Below are 15,425 nucleotides of genomic sequence, written 5' to 3' on the forward strand. Positions count from 1 at the left end.
CGCGGAGTGCGCGGGTGGGCGTAGTTGTGCGCCCACTTCACGTAGCTCCGCAGAGCCCCACTCCGCACACTACGCCCAGGGTTACTTTTATAGCCACGCCACAGCAGGGAAATACGTTCAAGCCTGACCAGGATTTCTGTAATCAGCTTGCTACCTTCTTTCAAAATAAGGTACAAGTGATATACAAGGAGCTGGCCAAGTCAGTAAACCTTATAAGTGAGAACAGCCTATCACTCTCTGATATTGAGACAGTACACTCCAGGCTAATGGGTTTTAAACCACTTTCGGTTGATGAAGTCACTAAGCTTCTGCAATCAATAAAATCTGGCTCACCCAATGATCCCTGCCTCCCGCTATTATGCACTTGGCCGCTGGAAAGATCAGTGAGATACTTACCTCCCTGATTAACCAGATTTTCATATCCGCAACATTCCCTACAGCCTGGAAAACAGCATGCATAAAGCCAATCCTAAAGAAGATAAGAGCTGACCCCACAGAATATAAAAACTACCGTCCCATTTCAGGCTTACCCTTTGCAGCTAAGGTTCTGGAAAAGGTGGTCAATAAGACTCTGACCAACTATTTAGAGACCAATAGCCTATTGAACCCTACGCAGCATGGCTTTCGTCCAAGGCACTCAACTGACTCGGTTTGATTGCGGCTTCAGAGGGGATTAGGAGGGTATTGGACGGAGGAGGCAGGGCGATTCTTGTTCTCCTAGATTTGTCGGCCGCATTCGACACCGTACATCACACGGTGTTGGTGTGGCGACTGCAGAAGGTGGGAATAGAGGGGTCGGCTCTGGATCTCCTCTCCTCTTTTTTAGAGGGTAGGAAGCAAAGCTTGAGCTGGGAAGGGCTACAATCTGACAGCTTCACCCTGCCCGGTGGTGTGCTACAGGGATCAGCCCTGTCTCTGACATTGTTTAATGTCCATGTAACACCGCTGGCAAGACTCGTCAAGAAGCATGGGTTCACATTTGTATCCTATGCTGACGACTCACAACTGGTGATATCCGTATCGGATAAGTTAGAGATCACAGCTGCTAGTTTTTATAATTGTCTAAAGGACATTATGAATTGGATGAACCGTAGTTTTAACAAAATCAATACAGAAAAGACTGAGGTGATCGAGTTTGGGAAGGGAATGTCGCTGTGGAACAATTCCTGGTGGCCACCGGAGGTGGGTGAATGCCCCTGACCCATTGAGAAGGGCAGAAATTTGGGAGTCATTTTTGACAACAAGCTTAGTATGTCGGCACGGGTTAACTGCTTAACGTCGTCATGCTTCTTTTTGTTAAAGACTCTCCGTAAGATCTTTCCCTTTATCCCCCTCAATCTACAGAAGACGGTGATGGCTGCCCTTTTCTTGACTAAACTGGACTATTGTAACACGCTATTTTTGGGATCTGACAAAACCCAAATAAAGAAAATGCAATCATTACAGAACGCTGCTGCACGGTTACTTTTGAATCATCCTAAAGGCCATCCTACGTCCCAGGCAATAAGAGCATTACACTGGCTCCCTGTTCAGCGGAGAATAGAATTTAAGTCACTTACTCTGGTGCACAAGGCCTGCTATGGAGGCGGTCCAGACTATAACCAGGAAATGTTCAGGCTCTACACCCCTGGGCGAATACTTTGGTCTAGTAATCTGGGCCTGCTATGTATTCCCAAGTTTCGAAGAGCTAGGGAGGGGGGGGGGGGGGGGAAGGTCTTTGTCATGCTGTGCAGGAAAGCTGTGGAATAAACTGCCAGTGCCCCTGAGACTACAACCCAATCTATTGCTCTTCAGGAAAGCTCTGAAAACACGGCTATTCACGCTCAAGTAATTTCAGTATTTCCTTAGGTCCTACAGACACACCATAGCGCCAAGACGCCTCGGCATTCGAGCGCTTAATAAGACACATATCATCAAATAAGGCACATATCATCAGAATGCTACTCATTGATGACTTTGGAACCTGCCACCTTGGTTTTCGGCACTTGATAAAAAAAAAATTCTGAGGCTGTTAAGATCCTTTTATTTTCCTGAAACTCATACTAGCATGTTAACATGTACCAAACAGAAAAAACAACTGTGGTGTGCTGTTTGAATAACACTCATACGGACAACACACTAATGTTTAGGTCTCGCGACCTATCGATGCGCGCAGGCGCATCGAGCGGAGCGAGAATTCAAGTAGGCAAAATCCTCATGAAACCACCAGCTTTTTGCTGGCGTTTTCATGAAGTTCACGTGAAGCACGTGATCAAACACGAACGCGCATCAGCCTCCCTCCCTCCTAATTGCATTTGCCGCACAGCACATCAAAGGGCTTCGCCCAGGGTACGCTCTGCGGCTTCTCAGCTTCTCCTCCCCTAATTAGTCATGGCTCAGTTTCCCGGCGCACGCATTTGTTGACATTTTTTTCGTGAACCTGGCTACTATGCTGTTATCACTGCATTTCATTACTACAGGCAGACATTGGGTGAGTAGTTTGTTAGGTTTTATATTTTATTCACTGCATGAATTAAAACGAATAAAAAAAAAACTAAATCACCCCGTAATGCTGTATAATGCTTAAAACGAAAAGCTATCTGCCACAGGGGAACTTGGAAATAAAAGGCTGTTTCTATTTCGTTTCGTGTTAAAGACTATCCCCTATCCAATTCACCCCCATCCTCCCTCCTCCTCGCAAGCAGAGTTCCTCCCCGTCGAGCTGCTGAGATCAGCGCCATCTGTTTTCACGTATTGGCTTTAGGTGGCATATTTCCTGGAAGGCCATTATGTTTCTGAAAAGGCGACCGTTTCCAAGCTGCAGCGGCGTCACAGCTGAGTGTAAACACAAGTGCGGGTCAGGGGGTAGGCTGTGCGTGTTTGTTTTCACCAGAGAGCTGCGTGTCTGTGTCTGCGCATTCCGGACGCTTGTCCGCATACCCAGCAGAGAAAGTTCACTGGAGACGAGGGGAGGTGCGGGGAAGAAAATAACACTTTCCAACAAGCATTGGCATAGCCAATAGGTCTCGCTTGTGGGACCTTATAAGTATTTGGTTACAAGGATATTGTGCTGCAAAACAAAATACTTATAAGGTCCCACAAGCGAGACCTATTGGCTATGCCAATGCTTGTTTTGTACAGCATCTTATGTTTAATATATGGTTGTTACAATAAAGACAATCTGCAAAGCGCTTGGCCCGTCAGTGAGCTGTTTCGGCATGCCATCAGATGGTTAAAATAAGTGAAAACTAAACAAAGAACTCCAGCCGGACATGACACAATGTGAAACTCTGGCTCCACACCAGGATAAAGTATTACATAATATATTAAATGTCGTCTGTATACATCGCCATGGGGCCAAACTGTGAACTCTGTGATTTGCAAAACACCCGTTGACCTAATAGCAAATGTTGACATTAAGTATACATTGAGTGGGACAGACATCATCCCTCGTACTCTAAGCCCTTGCTAGCGTGATTGGCAGCCTCGAGCAGATAAATCTAAACGCTTGTAGTAGTGAGGCTCAGCTCTTCCCTCCCCACAGTCCCCGGTCCCTACTGCTGCGTGCTCACCGTGTATGGGCAGGCAAGCCATTCCGGGTGCTCTTCAAGCAGCTATAAAATTGCTGTCGTCTTTAATGAGCACGATCACTCAATGTCCTCACAGAACAACCAAGCCCCCAACAGGAACACAGTGAGACTGGTCTACACCTCGGAAGAAACAAGTAACATTGCCTAAAGTAAAACAAAAACAAGCCATGGATTAGCAGTAGGAAACGCGCATGAATCGGCGCGTGACTTCCATGTGCAGTGTTTGCTAACAGAGCACGGCAGAAGCAGGGGCAAGCCGAAAACTCAATTTCCTATAATAAAACAAGTTTTCGTGTATGCCGTGATCTGCAACCACAGGAGACAGTGGTTTGTGTCTCCAGCCCCCGCGCAGCCCGTAGTTAGCAAGAGATTGCCGCAAGAAGGAGAGAAAACCGCCCTCAGCTGTCCAGCACAGCAGAAGCAAAGCCTCTGTGCCTCCTGCTGCCCCAGCGTCACCGTAGTCACAGAACAGGAGCAGAGACGCGCTCCACAGTCAATGAAGGCACCCGCCACCTGGGGAGGCGACCCCCAGCTGAGACTCTACCCGCTGGCCTAGTCATATAAATAAATAAGCACTCACCCGGAAGGCACTGCTGCGGTTGCCCTGGTCTGCCCCTGCATCGGCGTCCATAAGCCGGTGTGGTCCGAGGGCTGCCTACCCGCCGCCGTCGGCATTAGAGGGGGAAAGCGGAGGTGCGGCTTGCCAGCGAGGTGCAGGAGGACGGGAGGTGCGTTACCACGTGTCCTTACTGCCATGGGAGAAACCAGTCAGCCAGCACTGCGTGCCTCCCTATGAAACTAGCCCGCAAGTGGGACGTGCGTGCGCCACTGTGAGCCATGCCTATTGGTGTCTATTACACGCACCAAGCGCGTAATAGACACCGATGGCCATGGGCGGAGCACTGCGCCTGCCTATGGCCAATTGCGTGCAGCCTTTTATAAAAAGATGCACGCAAAGGCCAATAGCGTACCACAAAAGGAACGCTTGTGCATGTGCGAATCCAAGGTCAGCTTCAATACCCTGTTTTTCACCTACTAAATGTCTCGTGCTGCGCAGTGCAACGATAGGCACGAGACCTAAATAAGCCCAGGGCAAACAAAGCGGTCCTGGCCAGTTATAGGCTGATCTCTTTATTGCCGGCATTCTCAAAGACCTTGGAGAAGCTGGTGAACACCCAACAATCTAGATACCTTGACACCAGTCAGTTTCGGCATCCCTCACAATTGGTTTTTCACCCAGGATACAGCACCAAATGCACACTGGTTGAGGTTTCAGATGCTATTAGATTGGCAGTAGACAAAGGGAAGAATGCCGCTTTGCTGCTTTGAGATCTTTCGGCCGCGTTCAACACGGTATCTCATCTTATTCTGATGCAACGTGTTCGTGACATGGGCATAGCCGGGACCCTGTTGACCTGGCTGGGCTCTTACCTTTCCAGCAGATGCTAGTCTGTATAGATGCTGCCTTTTGTTTCGAACCCCAAAGCTCTCAAATTTGGTGTTCCTCAGGGCTCTGCCTTAAAACCCTACATTGTTTAATGTCAACATGTTACCCTTGGCAACCCTGGTGGAATCCTGTGATGTGCAGGTTATCTCTTACGCTGACAACATGCAGATTCCTCTGACTTGGTATGGTCACATCTTTGTTGCTCAGGACAGGGTCTGCATGTCTGTCAGCATGTCTGCATGTCTGCATGTCTGTCAGCAGTATTTCAATGGATGTTCCAGAGTAACCTTCAGTGCAACACAAGTAAAACGAAAGTGCTGTTCTTTAGTTCCCTTCCCCCTCTCTGGGACGGTGGAGTATGGCCTACCTCTGCCCCTTCTTCCCCAACTTTGACCACAGTTGTGTGGCACCTAGGAGTGAAGTTTGATAACAACATGTCTTTCAAACCTCAGACAGAGAGTGTTGTCTGAACTTGCTATGGCCTCCTTCGGCTCTTGAGGAAATTTCTGTTTCTGATTCCATCCTCATGCCAAAAGACTGTAATCCATGCCCTCATAACACCTTGGCTGGATTACGCCAATGCACTATACTGGGTTCTCCCTTTGTACCAACTCAAGAGACTACAGTTGGTGCGGAACGCTGCAGCCCGGCTCCTGCTTAAGATCCCCCGACACACTCCTGTTCACGATTATCTGAACGAACTGCTCTGGTTACCCACCTGGGAGAACGTATAATTCAAGGGCTTAGTGCTCGCCCATAGAGCCTACTACGGCCTTGGGCCCAGTTATCTCACCAATTGTCTCCCACACTATCTCCTGCCCGACCTCTGCACTCTGCTGATGTGCTGGTTGTGGTAGTGCCCAAAACTAGACGGAAGAGACGGGGAGGCTCTTCCTTCTCTGCACTTGCGGCAGCAGGTTGGGATTCTCTTCTTTTGCACTTTTTTGCTACCAAGGATGTGTGCTCTTTTAAGCGCAGGTTAAAGACCTGGCTATTTAATCCTGCCTTTTAATTATTTTCTTATGCAGCGGTCAGTGGTCACTGTACCAACAGCGCCGGGACACTCTCAGGGTAGCTGTGAGATAAAAATGGTCTTTCTGTGTCAAAGAGAAAGAGAAGGTAGTTTCCACCAAAGTAATCAAGCATGCACTACTGCATTCAAGGTTATTGTAGGAACGTAATTCATTACATGTGTGGCTGGGCTACACCAGATCAACTGCAGCTGCGCAACCACAGGTGTGCCATTTGTCTTGGTAAAATTATTTCTTGATGAAAAATACTGGGTGTATTTTCATTATAATAGCGAATGGCAAGTCATTGTTTTTTACTGACTGATACAACTGAATTGAGCCCAGTAAGAATATATAAGGATTAATTTTGGCTGGGTTATTTCAATAGACTGCGTTACAGTTGTCATTTCGTCTCACCTCTGCAGGAAGCTGTTTTATTTTCTGGGGTTTTCTCACAAATGATTGCCAGTTGTGTCAAGGAAAACACTATAATTCTTACAATTCATTAGAATGACAAATGCAAGACCAGGACTTGAAACAGTGGGCTTGGCAACATTAAACCAAGTGGCAAACCAAACCCTTGCGTTCTTGTTTAATTATTAGCAGTTGCTATGGGTTGTAACAAGTGAGCAAAAGTGTAATTAGTAATGACTTTTGTACTTGGAGCTGACTGTTTAAAGGGAAAGTGAGGATAGGCACGTTCAAATATATTAAGAGGAGAAATGGTGGCCTATTATATTATTGCAGTGCAAAATAGATTCTGGAGCTAATAAGGCTTGATAAGGGTGCTCGGGAATAAGCGAACTAACGGACTAGGCTAAACTAAATGTGTGGCACTACAAGCCAGGTCTACGCTATAATAACAAGTTAAGAAGGCCTGGAATGTGCACAGCAGCTGAATACAGCACCTGCACTTGTAGAGTAGGTAGCCAAGTGGGATATCTGTCACCCTTCTATTTCCTGCTTAGCGTAGTAAGATAATTCTTTTGTCTTGATAGGTACCAGCAGTGGAACCATGGCTTGCTGGGACATGAGATTCCAGTTACCAATCTCCAGTCATTGCCATCCAGCGAGAGCTCGAATCAGACGTCTTCTCATGCATCCACTGTACCAGTCGTGTGTTATTGCAGGTGAGACGAAACTCCAAAATTCCTCTTTTTCTTTTGAGCTACTTTAAATAATTTTGTTGATCCTTTTTGGATATCTTGGGTGTTTCCTCGTGCCATACATAACGCAGTGTCTTTCCATATGCTACTCTCTACAGATGTTTAAAAACTACAGTTGAATGCCTACTATACAATTTTATTTGCCATTACTTCTGATCACAGTCAGAATAGCTAGCTTTAGAATTTGACTGAGTGGCATAGATTGTTTCTAGAGAAAAAAAAGAGAATTTGAGGAGGTGGTTCTGCAGTGGTATTGAATGTCTATCTTATCTTGGATATCATATCTCCTTTTGTATCACTGAGCATAAGTCAGATCAAATCATGTAGCACAAGCTTCTGCAGCTCAAAACTGTGAGTACGGCTAGAAGAATATCCCTTCTTTTAAAATGTCAGTAGATTTGGTCCTAGGTTCATAATCTTAGAACGCCCCAGTCATTGTGGCCATTTCTAGTAGAACTAGGCAAAAATCCAGGTATTCCACATAATTTTGATGTTTTTTTGTGTTACACAAAGCGCTCAAAATTGGGTTGTTAGGCCATGCTGTGTAATTACGTGCCACTGTGGTACAAATTTACCACAAACATGCCATTTACGGTTACTATTTACCATGAATGCCCAGGAACAACTGAGTGTAAGCTGCTGTTCACAGTGCTTTTGTTTTTTTGCACTTTTCTTTGCAAAAGGTATCCTCCAGTCAAAAGATTAGGCAAGGATGCATTTTATCGCTAAAATGTAGCGCTAAAAGACGAACTTGCATATCATGGAATTGAATGTAGTTTTGCTGAAATTTCACAGAATAACCCAAAAACAAATTACATGTGTTTTGGGCACCCCTGATTTCTAGCTGACTATTGACATTCAAAAGTATAACATTCTGCATAACCAAAGTAAGGTAGATTAATGTGCAGGATCCACTTTATGTATTGATTTACTAGCTGCAGAGGATCGCTTCATTCTGTGCATACGTAAATCTTTACAAAATGTTCTGCAGTAGTGTTGCTTCTGGATTTGAACTCACTGACTACAGATTCCTGTCCAATATCTGTGTGTATTTTAGATATGCATACAACTCTCTTTGGATTTGGTGTTCCTCTTTTCCTAACAACCTAACATGGGTGTGCTTTTCCAAATGCCTGTGCTACTAAAAAGATGTATTTAGGTCTGATGGATGCTACTAACAGCAGATTCTTCACCTTGTGAATCTCCTCAGGTGCCAGACTGGATCCGGAATCTCTTGCACCCCAATAGGTATCAACTTCAGCCTCTGTTTAACTCCTGCCCGCTTTCGGACATGACAGCACAAAGCCCACACCTCCTGGCCAGTCTTTTTTTCCATTCTGTTCAATGCAGATTTGGAGGTCCGCTCCTAAATTTTAATTCTTTTTTATTGAAGTTTGTCTCCAAACATTTTTGGCACATTTGTTGCCTCCTAAAACATCTGTATTCCGTATGTGTTGAAAGCACCTTCCGGTCACAGACCTGCAAGACCTCTGTCTTTGGTGTATCGGCCCCAACATGACTCCAAATCGTGCAATTAATGCTCTCTCATGTATATGAAGGTCATCTGGTAGAGCACCACACTGTACATCACTGAACACACAAAAATAGGATGGTTCCGGTTTCATTGGTTTAGACCTCCAAAGATTAATCCAAACTCCTTTCCCATTGCCCTAGCGGAGTCTAAGAGGATACGATGGGCAAGAACATTTTCTTGTCTCCACCAGCCTAGCTTTGCACTCCTTGAATGTTGTTTGCCTTTTGTGTTGTTATAATCACTCCATTTTGGATATGGCATATGAGATTATACCACTTTGCCTGAAGATTTTTGCAAAGCATTGGCCCAAACAGTACTTTTGCTTAAACAGTGCAAGATGGTCAAGATGCTATTAAATATATCTTGCATTTTGGGCCTCTTCTAGCACCACTGCCAAACCTCTTTCGTACCCCTTCCAGTTACCATTTGGGATTGGCTTGGCAAGGATACAGTATTGCCTACATTGCTGGGGCTTGATTACCTCAGACCAACTGGTCCTTCCGATTACTCAGTTTGGTTATTCCTTTCCCTTCCTTGACAACCGCTTAACATTTCTCTAGTTTTCGTTCAGGCATATGCAGTTCACTTCCATAGCTTCTCCGAGGAAGTGCTTATGTTAATCGCCAATGGTGTGATCAAGATTGTAACCCAGGTGGAGAGATAGATGTAGTGATGCTCTCAGAACTTCCTGGCCTCCAAGAAAGAATAAGACTGATTTTCGGACCCCAGGTTTCCTCAAAAACAAGTTCAAGATGATGACTTTCCCAACATTTCTCTTAGTCTTGGACTTCGTGGACTGGATACAGCCTATGGAGTTACAAGATGCATCCATTCATGTTCTGATCCTGCTGTCCCACATGAAGCAGCTCTACTTTTTAGTGGGTCATAACACTTTAAGTTCACTATCCTGCTCTTTGGCCGGACACCGACTCCTTGTGTCTTTCTGAAGGTTTTGGTGGTAATGACATGTCCTCTGACGTTATGGATGCACATATTCCCATACCATAATGACTTTCTGTTGAAAGTGGGGTTGCCATCATTCTTTTTGACAACTGCAAAAACGTTGTTGTCTGCCCTGAGAATTTCCATCAAAGATCCAAATCCCATCTTCCGTATCAGATCCTGCCCTTCTTTAGGGCCATCTTGGATGTGTTCACTGTGAAGACTTCCCACTTTTACAGGTCCAGGTCCCAAAATTTCAAGGTAGAGCCATTGTTCCAGCCTTAATGGGCCTGAGGTTGCTTGGTCTTCTGACGTCATGCATCCTCCTTTTGGATTATTCCCATTGGTCGATGGGGGCCTTGCACTGGAATCTATGGGCTTAGTAGGCACAGCATTGGGGCCTCACCCAACTGGTCACCAGCCCCACACACAGCGCAGGACACATGCTTGACTTGATCTTCCCTGCCAGCGATAGAGTCTAGAACAGTCATGTCACAAAGCTTACCTGGACCGACCACGCCATCGTCCACTTCACCATTGAAGCATCCTCACTCACCACTACCAAGCCTCCCAGCTCCTCCCACCGCAGCTGCAACAAACTGACGGAGATCCAATGCACGGACAACCTCAAACCACCCATCCTGACTCCGCAACCAACCTGGAACAGGCCGTTGAGAACTTCTCCATCTGGATCACCAACTGTGCCTACAGAGCAGCACCTATCAAGCCTGTGAAGACCAAGAGATCCACCAAACAAACCAGCTGGTAAACACCCGAACTCAAGACCATGAAACGTGTCTGCAAAAACCTATAAAGATGATGGCGCTTCAGCAAAGATTCCATAGACCAAGCCACCTTCAAGTCAGCCCTCAACAAATACCAATAATACCTTTATAGACACGAGAAGATGCGCCCTGACGGATCGCATCGAAGCCAGCTCCAACCATAGCAGGGAAATCTTGAACATTGTCAGAGAGTTCTCCTGCCCTTCAGCCACTGAGAACACCATCCTCTTTTCCCAGGAATTCTGCAGCACCCTGGCTGACTACTTCCACAACAAGATATCCACCATCTACAGCAACTTCGAATCCCAATCCATTGGCTTCTACAGCCTGCTCACGCCAACTGATGCCACCCACAAGCGCGCTCACTGCAAGGACACCAAAGCCATCATGAACTCCATCCACTCTGGAGCACCCATGGTCCCCAGCCCCCACCGCCTCTTAACCTCGGGAGCAAGGAAATCAGCTGCAAACTCACCTTCATTCCCAACATAGCCATCATCACAGCCACCTTTCCAGATCAGTGGAAACATACAAAGGTCAGACCTCGCCTCAAGAAACCATCTGCCGACCCCAGCGATCTCCGGAATTACCCTCCCCATCTCTCGTCTCCTAACCCCCACCAAAGTCCTCCAGAAGGGCATTAACCACCAGCTCACCGAACATCTTGAGAGCAAGAATCTGCTTAACTCCTCCCAAACCGACTAACGCACCAACCACAGCACCGAGACCGCTCTGATTTCAGCCACCAATGACATTATGTCTTTCCTCGACCACGGGGAGACAGCAGCCCTGGTCCTCTTCGACCTCTCGGCAGCGTTCAACATCGTATCCCACCTTACCCTCATCAAAAGACTCCGCCACATTGGGTTCCAAGGAATGCCCTTAATTGGATCACATCCTTCCTCAGAGGCTGAACGCAAAATCTGCCCACCACCCTTCACTTCGGAACCCAAGAACATCATCTGCGGCGTCCCTCAAGGTATCCCCTCAGGACTACCCTGTTCAACATGTGCATGATTTGCTTGTATTACACTCCTGAGGCGGAAAGCCGGGAGTCACCTTGTATTTTAAAATTTGATGTCACTATAACTTTGTGTTTTTAAAGACTACTTACCCCCTGCTACCTTCCTGGTTTGGACAGCGGACTTAGCGCTGCTCGACATCGGCGTGGGACGCTTATCACCAGCGCTTCACCCAGGCCGCAGGCCACGCCCCCTCCGGAGGCCACGCCCACCGCCTAACCTTATAAAGCAGTGGTCTTCAAACTTTTTGATGTCGAGACCCCCTTGTCAAACCTTTTTAGGCGTAAGGACCCCTTCTGACAAAAATTTCTAGAAACTGGTTCTCCTCATCATCAACATCTATCGACAACCATAAATGCCCCTGTTAGACCTGGCATCTATTGGCATGTTTCCCCTGTTTTTTTCCATTCTGACCTTCTTATGAAATGTGGTGCATTCCAGTCCTTTTCCCTTTACAAATTGCTGCCTAGCACCAACGTAGGCAGGATTGTTTTTGTATGGGAAGAGGCACCTTCCTTCACCAAAACAATCCTGAGGGGCGTTTTCCTATTTCTATGTGAGCTGCAGAATGCAGCATGCATGAAAAAATGACAAAACAAGGAGAATTGTTTTCATTTCTCTTCGTTACACCTCCACTGAAGAGGCGTCAGTTTTTGGATCTGCCCTAGGTTTACTTGATTTTGTAAATAAGGGGCAGCATCAAAATCCATGGGCTTTGCGTGGGAACCCCACACAAAGCCCATGGACCACCTCCTTGACGCAGAGTAAGGCAACGCAGTGACTTGCACTGCTATGTCTTACTCCATATCTATGAGGCAATGCAGAGCCATGGAGGGTGACTTTGCACCGCCTCATAGGCATGGTTGAAACGCTTGCGCCACCGGAGCATCAAAAAAAGTGATGCTCTGGCAATGCAAGCCTCTCATACATAAGCCCAAAATATTCTGTACTTTTTTAGGTCTTTCACCTTCAGGTATCTACATATTAAATAATGGGCAGCGTAAATGAAAAATAAATTTAAAAAGTTATTGCTGAGTGGCAAATGCACTGTAGTACATTATAACATTTCTAATAGTTAATGCACTGCAGAGGTCTGTGTGTAACCAGAGACCCACAGAATTTACTCTTGATTGGTGCAGTGGAGAATACTGATGAGTATTTTTAGTGCTATAAGCACTGTGAATATGTAAGTCAATTTTTAATACATGCATTACACACAGGGTAAGACAAAATGCTGTAAAACATGTAAATAGTTTTACAATAAAATGGTTTTCAAAATGTAGTTTAAATAATACCAGAGTGTATGTAATGCAGTTTTCTTTTTGTACATAACTGTCCCTTCAGCACCTCTTTAGGGGCACTAAGTGCTGTGTAAATGCAGTGAAAATTAAAAGCAAGAACTTCCCAGCCCAGTTTTGAACTCTTTGCACTTACACTAAAAAAACACATCTTTGTCTTCACAAAGAGCCGGAACTGCTCCCAAGCATCACACTTGCAGATTAACTCATAAGGCACGTTTGCCTTTCATTCAGCCAATCAGCTGATAACGATCTCAATTAGCGGTCCCAGGACAGCTGTCTTTGTGCAGGGACAAGTGAAGCTGGGGAATCTGCGACCCCCTTCCTCGAACTCCACGACCCCCCTGGGGGTCGCGCCCCACAGTTTGAAGACACCTGTTATAAAGGGACGCTGACTGCTAGCGCGCCATTTGCTTGTATTACACTCCTGAGGCGGAAAGCCGGGAGTCACCTTGTATTTTAAAATTTGATGTCACTATAACTTTGTGTTTTTAAAAACTACTTACCCCCTGCTACCTTCCTGGTTTGGACAGCGGACTTAGCGCTGCTCGACATCGGCGGGGGACGCTTATCACCAGCGCTTCGCCCAGGCCGCAGGCCACGCCCCCTCCGGAGGCCACGCCCACCACCTAACCTTATAAAGGGACGCTGACTGCTAGCGCCGCCATTTGCTTGTATTACACTCCTGAGGCGGAAAGCCGGGAGTCACCTTGTATTTTAAAATTTGATGTCACTATAACTTTGTGTTTATAAAAACTACTTACCCCCTGCTACCTTACTGGTTTGGACAGCGGACTTACCGCTGCTCGACATCGGCGTGGGACGCTTATCACCAGCGCTTCGCCCAGGTCGCAGGCCACACCCCCTCCGGAGGCCACGCCCACCGCCTAACCTTATAAAGGGACGCTGACTGCTAGCGCCGCCATTTGCTTGTATTACACTCCTGAGGCGGAAAGCCGGGAGTCACCTTGTATTTTAAAATTTGATGTCACTATAACTTTGTGTTTTTAAAAACTACTTACCCCCTGCTACCTTCCTGGTTTGGACAGCGGACTTAGCGCTGCTCGACATCGGCGGGGGACGCTTATCACCAGCGCTTCGCCCAGGCCGCAGGCCACGCCCCCTCCGGAGGCCACGCCCACCACCTAACCTTATAAAGGGACGCTGACTGCTAGCGCCGCCATTTGCTTGTATTACACTCCTGAGGCGGAAAGCCGGGAGTCACCTTGTATTTTAAAATTTGAGGTCACTATAACTTTGTGTTTTTAAAAACTACTTACCCCCTGCTACCTTCCTGGTTTGGACAGCAGACTTAGCGCTGCTCGACATCGGCGTGGGATGCTTATCACCAGCGCTTCGCCCAGGCCGCAGGCCACGCCCCCTCCGGAGGCCACTCCCACCGCCTAACCTTATAAAGGGACGCTGACTGCTAGCGCCGCCATTTGCTTGTATTACACTCCTGAGGCGGAAAGCCGGGAGTCACCTTATATTTTAAAATTTGATGTCACTATAACTTTGTGTTTTTAAAAACTACTTACCCCCTGCTACCTTCCTGGTTTGGACAGCGGACTTAGCGCTGCTCGACATCGGCGTGGGACGCTTATCACCAGCGCTTCGCCCAGGCCGCAGGCCACGCCCCTCCGGAGGCCACGCCCACCGCCTAACCTTATAAAGGGACGCTGACTGCTAGCGCCGCCATTTGCTTGTATTACACTCCTGAGGCGGAAAGCCGGGAGTCACCTTGTATTTTAAAATTTGATGTCACTATAACTTTGTGTTTTTAAAAACTACTTACCCCCTGCTACCTTCCTGGTTTGGACAGCGGACTTAGCGCTGCTCGACATCGGCGTGGGACGCTTATCACCAGCGCTTCGCCCAGGTCGCAGGCCACGCCCCCTCCGGAGGCCACGCCCACCGCCTAACCTTATAAAGGGACGCTGACTGCTAGCGCCGCCATTTGCTTGTATTACACTCCTGAGGCGGAAAGCCGGGGGTCACCTTGTATTTTAAAATTTGATGTCACTATAACTTTGTGTTTTTAAAAACTACTTACCCCCTGCTACCTTCCTGGTTTGGACAGCGGACTTAGCGCTGCTCGACATCGGCGTGGGACGCCTATCACCAGCGCTTCGCCCAGGCCGCAGGCCACGCCCCCTCCGGAGGCCACGCCCACCGCCTAACCTTATAAAGGGACGCTGACTGCTAGCGCCGCCATTTGCTTGTATTACACTCCTGAGGCGGAAAGCCGGGAGTCACCTTGTATTTTAAAATTTGATGTCACTATAACTTTGTGTTTTTAAAAACTAGTTACCCCCTGCTACCTTCCTGGTTTGGACAGCGGACTTAGCGCTGCTCGACATCGGCGTGGGACGCTTATCACCAGCGCTTCGCCCAGGCCGCAAGCCATGCCCCCTCCGGAGGCCACGCCCACCGCCTAACCTTATAAAGGGACGCTGACTGCTAGCGCCGCCATTTGCTTGTATTACACTCCTGAGGCGGAAAGCCGGGAGTCACCTTGTATTTTAAAATTTGATGTCACTATAACTTTGTGTTTTTAAAAACTACTTACCCCCCGCTACCTTCCTGGTTTGGACAGCGGACTTAGCGCTGCTCGACATCGGCGTGGGACGCTTATCACCAGCGCTTTGCCCA

The 15,425-nt window shown here is 47.3% G+C and overlaps 1 protein-coding gene across 1 annotated transcript in view; it reads left to right on the forward strand.

Moving 5' to 3' along the window:
- Positions 1-15,425, forward strand: part of PIK3R4 (phosphoinositide-3-kinase regulatory subunit 4) — a 195,447-nt gene that overhangs the window by 112,557 nt on the left and 67,465 nt on the right. The window contains exon 16 of the mRNA XM_078663885.1: positions 7,025-7,156. Within this exon, the coding sequence (XP_078520011.1) occupies positions 7,025-7,156 (132 nt within the window). The remainder of the gene's footprint in view (positions 1-7,024; positions 7,157-15,425) is intronic.

This window comes from Lissotriton helveticus, chromosome 10 (genome assembly GCF_964261635.1).
Source record: "Lissotriton helveticus chromosome 10, aLisHel1.1, whole genome shotgun sequence".
Classification (NCBI taxonomy): domain Eukaryota; kingdom Metazoa; phylum Chordata; class Amphibia; order Caudata; family Salamandridae; genus Lissotriton; species Lissotriton helveticus.